This window comes from Oncorhynchus tshawytscha, linkage group LG33 (assembly GCF_018296145.1).
Source record: "Oncorhynchus tshawytscha isolate Ot180627B linkage group LG33, Otsh_v2.0, whole genome shotgun sequence".
Taxonomy (NCBI): domain Eukaryota; kingdom Metazoa; phylum Chordata; class Actinopteri; order Salmoniformes; family Salmonidae; genus Oncorhynchus; species Oncorhynchus tshawytscha.
The window spans coordinates 29856933-29864783 of NC_056461.1; the positions used below are offsets into that span (position 1 = coordinate 29856933).

General features: G+C 43.4%; 1 protein-coding gene across 1 annotated transcript; it reads left to right on the forward strand.

The window, feature by feature from the left end:
- On the forward strand, positions 1-6556 carry cdx1b (caudal type homeobox 1 b). Its single transcript, XM_024397691.2, has 3 exons — positions 1-546; positions 5519-5667; positions 5806-6556. Exons 1-3 carry the CDS (start codon positions 129-131, stop codon positions 5986-5988), a joined length of 750 nt encoding a protein of 249 aa, XP_024253459.1. The 5' UTR covers positions 1-128; the 3' UTR covers positions 5989-6556.
- The last annotated feature ends 1295 nt before the right edge of the window (positions 6557-7851 follow it).

Consider the following 7851-nt stretch of genomic DNA (forward strand, 5'->3'; position numbering starts at 1 on the left):
AATAAGTTAAAGAGTATAGGTGGAACAGCCAGGTGGAGGAGGCCTTTGGTTAAACAGAAACCCGGGGAAGAGGAGGCAAGAGTAACGCACTGGACGCACACTATGCGCAGGAGTTACCATTCGGAAATATGTACGTGAGTTATCTTTTGGAGAAGGACACCAGCATGTACCCAAATTCAGTGCGACATCCCAGCCTAAACTTGAACCATCAGAACTTTGTTCCCGCACCTCCGCAGTATTCGGATTTCAGCGGATACCATCAAGTTCCTGGGATTAACAATGACCCTCACCACAGCCAGACTGGGGCCTGGAACCCCGTTTACGCACCGCCGACCCGGGAAGACTGGTCGCCCTATGGGCCAGGTACAGGACCGTCCACATCGAATCCGGGAGCAATTGGCTATAGCCCCCCAGAGTTCTCTCCAGTCCCACAACCCGGGCTTCTCCCGTCGTCTATCAACTCATCTGTAGGTCAGCTCTCTCCCATTTCTCAGCGCAGAAACCCTTATGATTGGATGAGGCGGAGCGCGCCACCGGCAAATTTAGGTAGGTTATTTCATACATCTTTGTAATCAAGGAGTGTATAATGTTGTTGTCCATAAGACCATAGAAAATAAAGCGTAAATTATAAAATATGTATTCAATTAAACGTACCTGTAGCAAAGCACACACTTATATGAAATGATGTGTCAAATTCAGTGTCTTTGGTCCATTTTTTCAGAAACCACAGATACTGAAATACTGTAGGCTATACGCAGTCTTGAGAGGAAAAAGCTCGACAAGAACAACTGCGCTTCCAAATGCGTGCACCTGTTCACTGAATTCAGAGACGAATTCATGATTCAACTCAGAAAGAAGGAATACCAGGTTACCTGGCTGTCGCTTGGTTGTTCATAGCTGATTCATTCGTTAGTATTTGTCCAATCCCATCAAGGTATTTGACATTGCATATTGTTTACTGACATAAACGTTGTCTTGCGCGGCCATCAGCCTAGTTGGTCCTCTCATGCTCACTATTATTTTGTGAACTCATGAATCACACCTCACATACCGTCATAATTTACTGGTATTATCTCGTGAGTTTTATGGTTATAATATGGCCTATGTAATGTATTTACAAGTTGAGGGTAAACCAGGGTATGCAATTTAATTGCATTACATTAAGTGTTCAATTATTATGCTTATGATTATAATTGCCTATCATCGTGCAGTAAAAAGTAATAGGCTAGTATAGCTTATAACAGTCATAATATAGTCTAGGCTATATAAATGACTTTATTACCATATTTATGATCATCTTCGAATTCATCTTTGATTTTGTCTGGTGTAGCTTATAGACTTCACAATTATGTTATTATGTTCCTCCTATTATGTGAGCAATCCCTCGTCCCCCGATACATGTTACAGGATTGTTTCATAATATCAATAAGAATTCTCTAGTCAGTTGAGACGGCTTAACCTGGAAGTGATCAGATGAAAGAAACCACCTGGGGGTTTGAAGATCTTGTTATGCAAATTAGGCCGTTGGTTGTCGTCTTGTATGTCGTAGGGCTCTAGAATGGTTTGCTATGTTGTAATTCTTTGTTAGCCATTATGTCTCTTGGCAGGAGTTCTTGTTGTCGATTTACTTTGATGTTGCTCGCTTTGTTCACGCTTGTCCTCCACTAGACCTTCCTTATGCGTCATAATGGCCTGCTGATATAATACGTCAGGCATTGACATCATATGACATGACATTTATGAAAATACATATTTTACTGAATTCAATTGAATGGGCATGGAAGCACATTGGTGTACTGTTCCTACAGATTTATTAACTCACTTGCTGTATATGCCTGTATTTAAGTTTGATACGCCCTCATACTCAACTCTGGGTCTTCAACTCAGTTCCACTGCTCTAAGGCAGGGATGTCAAACTCATTCCACTGAGGGCCTAGTGTCAGCTGTTTTTTTTTCTCCCTTTCAATTAAGACCTAGACAACCAGGTGTGGGGAGTTCCTTACTAATCAGTGACCTTATTTCATCAATCAAGTACAAGGGAGGAGTGAAAACCCGCAGCCACTTGGCCCTCCGTGGAATGAGTTTGACACATGCTCTAAGGCCTCTATCTGAGATCCTCAAAAGGCCTACACATGTCCCAACATCTTGGTTTTATTGACATTTTGGACATAAGTATGTCATCAGTTCAAGCAAGCAGGCCTATATCACAGGAGCCTACACACCAGCTTCTCCAGGTCTCACCGATGATCTCTAAAAAACTGGTACTGAATTTGCAAGCATGCAGTTTGAAGGCATGTGAATCCTAGACCAAACTGGCCACCCTAGTGCCAAAGAGTGAGATGGCTATACGGTGCAATCGAAAAGTATTCAGACCCTTTGACTTTTTCCACATTTTGTTACATTACAGCCTTATTCTAAAATGTATTAAATCTTTTTTCCTCATCAATCTACACACAATACCCCATAATGTTAAAGCAAAAACAGGTTTTTAGAAATGTTTGCAAATGTAAACATTTTGTTGTTGTTGAAATATGACATTTACATAAGTATTCAGACCCTTTACTCGGTACATTGTTGAAGCACCGTTGGCAGCGATTACAGCCTTTAATATTATTGGGTATGACGCTACAGGCTTGGCACACCTGTATTTGGGGAGTTTCTCCAATTCTTCTCTGAAGATCCTCTCAAGCTCTGTCAGGTTGGTTGGGGAGCGTCACTGCACAGCTATTTTCTGGTCTGGCTGGGCCACTCAAGGACATTCAGAGACTTGTCCGGAAGCCACTCCTGGAGTGTCTTGACTGTGTGATGAGGGTCAGGGTAGCCTAGTGGTTAGAGTGTTGGACTAGTAGCCGGAAGGTTGCAAGTTCAAATCCCTGAGCTGACAATCTGTCGTTCTGTTCCTGAACAGGCAGTTAACCCACTGTTTACCTGTTGGAAGGTAAACTTTTGCCCCAATCTTAGGGCTTGAGTGCTTTGGAGCAGATTTTTCATCAAGGATCTCTCTGTACTTTGCTCCGTTCATCTTTTCCTCGATCCTGACTTGTCTCCCAGTCCCTGCCGCTGAAAAACATTCCCACAGCATGATGCTGCCACCACCGTGCTTCACCGTAGGGATGGTGCCAGGTTTCCTCCAGACGTGACACTTGGCATTCAGGCCATAGAGTTCAATCTTGGTTTCATCCGACCAGAGAATCTTGTTTCTCATGGTCTGCGAGTCCTTTAGGTGCCTTTTGGCAAACTCCAAGCGGGCTGTCATGTGCCTTTTACTGACGTGTAGCTTCCGTCTGGCCACTCTACTATAAAGGCCTGATAGGTAGAGTGCTGCAGAGATGGCTGTCCTTCTGCAAGGTTCTCCCATCTACACAGAGGAACTCTGGAGCTCTGTCAGAGTGACCATCGGGTTCTTGGTCACCTCCCTGACCAAGGCCCTTCTCCCCTAATTGCTCAGTTTGGCCGGGTGGCCAGCTCTAGGAAGAGTCTTGGTGGTTCCAAACTTCTTCCATTTAATAATTATGGAGGCCACTGTGTTCTTGGGGACCTTCAATGCTGCAGAAATGTTATGGTACCCTTCCCCAGATCTGTGCCTACGGACAATCCCTTTGGCCTCATGGCTTGGTTTTTGCTCTGACATGCACTGTCAACTGTTGGACCTTATATAGACAGGTGTGTTTCCAAATCGTGTCCAATCAATTGAAGTTACCAATCAAATTGTAGAAACATCTCAAGGATGATTAATGGAAACAGGATGCACCTGAGCTCAATTTTGTGTGTCATAGCAAAGGGTCTGAATACTTATGTAAATAAGGTATCTTTTTTAAATTTTTATACATTTACTGAAAATTCAAAAAAGTTTTTTGTTTTGTCATCATGTGATATTGTGTTAGATTGACAAGGAAAACAAATAGTGAGTATATTTTTTTAATAATAATTTTTGAATGACGTAACAAAATGTGAAAAAAGTCAAGGGGTCTTAATACTTTCCGAATGCACTGTAAAAAGCTTTTCTCTTTGTATAGAAAACCTACCAGAAATCAAGTTGTTGTCAGTGCCTGGGACCACTTATGATTAACAGAGGCAGCAGGAGCACAGACTTGCGGCTGCCATAAATGTCCATTTCACTGCACCTAATGGGCCCGGGCCGGTTCAAAAATACATGTTTAACCCACATGTATCGTTCCAGTTCATGCGGTTATCTGGTTGTCCCAGACGAGGAGTTTTATGGTCCATGTTAGCGATTAACTCTAGACAAGAGCCATGTCATTTTATCATATCAGCCAGCTGACCATTCATTCTCATGAACGTCTCATTAACCTCATTAACCTAAACCATTTTATCTTAGCAGCCATCAGTGACATCGGTACACAAGTGCAGTGCTGCAGATTGTGTGTCAACTGCATTCTCTACTTATACAAAGTAAACATTTCCACTTCTTAAAACTTTTCACGTTTGGATTCACGTCATGGGTTCTTGAATGCTCTGGTATTTTCGTTGATGGTTCCAGCAAGGGAGACTATTATCAGACTGTTGAATATTTTCGGGTCCTCTACATTATTATTATTATTATTTTTTGGATGCTTTGACACCTGCCATTCAGATTAAATGCTTATGTACAGTCTCAGTTTGCCCCTTGGAAGCCTCGTGACGCAAACCCTGTTGTCGCTAGTGATGGGAGCCACTTCAATCAGTACAGTGTTTCATTAACGCAGTATGGAGATTGTATGGGTCAATACCCCCGTAGACATGCACCATGCACCTCAGACGCCGTCCGCTTGGGAGTGGTCCGTCTGTGTCAACATGGCAATTAGAAAACAACGGTCATCAGAGAAGAGGTAGCTATTATGAATCAGGAGGTGAAGAGAATCAATTAGGGGTCGATGGGAGCAGGAGGGTGTGTTCTGTGTTTCAACAGCCTAATGGTCTGGATAACTCTCTGGTCATCAGGCCGGGCCTGGCGCCTTTACAGGCAGGCCCCTCCCCCTCTCAGCTCACACATTTTAATCTTTAACTTGGTTGCTGCTGCTGCACTTAGGTCCCTCGTTCACTATGGACAGAATGAAGTGACTTTTGATTTACGGTACCTAATTAAAAAGACAAGCTGATCTCAGAGCTTTGCTAGTTCATCTGTGTGTGTTTTAGTGAGAGGTTTCATGTATGAAATGAAGCAGAAACCACATTTTCACAGATGTCTGTCTCATCTTTATTTACTCATCTAATATCGGTTATTTACGGCATGTAAGTTAATGTGAAATCTGATTGTAGCATTAACCCAGTCGTCCTCCCATTATGACCAATGCAGGTGAAGCCCTACTGAGAATCACATCTCAATCTTATGCAAATGTCTGTTCAGCTAGTTTTTGCTACAGATTTGAATGGCAAACAATACGGACAGGGTAGACATTCTATTAACATAACGTCTGTTAAAGTTCAAATAAACATAGAAGTCGTTTTTAAAAATAATCTCTACGTTACACACACAATATGAAGGTTGAATGATGACCATACTATAACTCTGTTGCAGGTGGTAAGACACGAACGAAAGACAAGTACCGGGTGGTGTACACAGATCACCAGCGCTTGGAGCTGGAGAAGGAGTTTCACTATAGCCGCTACATTACCATCAGGAGGAAAGCAGAGTTGGCCACCTCTCTCTGCCTCTCAGAACGACAGGTCAGACAACACCACAGCAGGCAGTCTCTCGCTCTCTCTCTCTCTCTCCCTCTCCCTCTCTCTCTCCCTCTCTCTCTCTCTCCCTTTTAGTAGACTATCCACAGAGCACTTATCTCCAATCTTTTGTTTATTCCACAGGTGAAAATCTGGTTTCAGAATCGGCGTGCCAAAGAGAGGAAAGTGAACAAGAAGAAGATGCAACAGCCTCAGGCAGCGTCCACAACAACACCTACTCCACCCAGCAATGTTGCCATGGTGACCAGCAGCAGTGGTGGCCTAGTGTCTTCATCCCTACAAATGACTATCAAAGAAGAATACTGAGGGCGGAGGTCTGACGTGAAGAAGAAAAAGAAGACTTTGTGCCATATCTAACCTGCAATAGAGACCCCAGTCAACAGCTTGAGTAACATGGGGACAAGGCACATGCAGGGGTCAACACCTACAGAGAAAAAATATTTGTAAAAGACTGGCTGCTGTTTCCTGCGCTTTTGTTTTTGGAAAAGGACAAGACAGACCAACACGAACGTTGGCTGTGCGCAATAGATTACGTGCTGTGGGGGTTTCGACGAACGGTGGTGATTCCACGTCGAATCATCGGGAAATGGATAGAAAATGAAGGCCCATGTTCTGTGGTCAGAGGCGGTAGGACGGCCACCCGCTGTGCACATGTTCATGTTGGTCCGTCTTGTGAAAGAGAGACAAAGAACTGAGAAAGAGAAAAGCTATAAATATATATAAATATTAAACTGTTGTCTTTTACTGTTATCATGGCTTCTATTGTTTCTTCTGCTGATACTGGAAATACCTGGAAATGGTTCTGATCCCACGCAATAATAATAATAATACGTGTATATTTTCAAAGTAATTTGTATTAAAAGCTTTATTGTAACCTCTTGAGCTCATTCTTTATAGTAGGGGAATGGAAGATTGTTGGAGCGCATCTTCAAACTATATATATTTTCCTAAAACATTTTACAACATGACCATCTGTCACACATTTAGAATGACATCATTTTAAAATCATCTACAATGTGAAATCATACTTTAATATTTTACAAGGCTAAGTAAGTTTGACCATAAGCTAACTGCTCACTACATATGCTTTTTAGAGGCACTAAAGTGACAACTGTGAACATACAGGAATTGCTGGGATTAACATCATTGAAGAAATATGATTTCAGATGGCACTTCATCTCGGAATCAATATAATTTGAGAACGTTAAAGAAAAGTTTGTACGTAATCATTGTGTTTGGTCTTGTATGTATTTTGTATCATCGTGGTGTGGGGCTTTGAAAATCATCAGGTTAGAGGAGACATCAAAAAGTGGTGCAGTGGATGAAAGTGACAATGAGACAGACAGGGCCAGAGACAATGAGACAGACAGGGCTAGAGACAATGAGACAGACAGGGCTAGAGACAATGAGACAGACAGGGAAAGAGACAATGAGACAGACAGGGCCAGAGACAATGAGACAGACAGGGCCAGAGAAAATGAGACAGACAGGGCCAGAGACAATGAGACAGACAGGGCCAGAGACAATGAGACAGACAGGGCCAGAGACAATGAGACAGACAGGGCCAGAGACAATGAGACAGACAGGGCCAGAGACAACGAGACAGACAGGGCCAAAGACAATGAGACAGACAGGGCTAGAGACAATGAGACAGACAGGGCTAGAGACAATGAGACAGACAGGGCCAGAGACAATGAGACAGACAGCGCCAAAGACAATGAGACAGACAGGGCCAAAGACAATGAGACAGACAGGGCCAAAGACAATGAGACAGACAGGGTCAAAGACAACGAGACAGACAGGGCCAAAGACAATGAGACAGACATGGCCAAAGACAATGAGACAGACAGGGCCAAAGACAATGGGGCAGACAGGTCCAGAGACAACGAGACAGACATGGCCAGAGACAATGAGTCAGACAGGGCCAGAGACAACGAGACAGACAGGGCAAGAGACAATGAGACAGACAGGGCCAAAGACAATGAGACAGACAGGGCCAAAGACAATGGGGCAGACAGGTCCAGAGACAACGAGACAGACATGGCCAGAGACAATGAGTCAGACAGGGCCAGAGACAACGAGACAGACAGGGCAAGAGACAACGAGACAGACAGGGCAAGAGACACCTCACCTAGAAGCCATGACTGTTTGCACAGTAAAAGTGAGTGG

What these genes read in the sequence shown, in the direction of transcription:
- cdx1b (XM_024397691.2), top strand. Translation starts at nt 129, where the DNA reads ATGTACGTGAGTTATCTTTTGGAGAAGGACACCAGCATGTACCCAAAT. An exon ending in CGCGCCACCGGCAAATTTAG is followed by an intron (nt 547 to 5,518) that starts GTAGGTTATTTC and finishes ACTCTGTTGCAG; the next exon opens with GTGGTAAGACACGAACGAAA. An exon ending in TCTGCCTCTCAGAACGACAG is followed by an intron (nt 5,668 to 5,805) that starts GTCAGACAACAC and finishes TTTATTCCACAG; the next exon opens with GTGAAAATCTGGTTTCAGAA.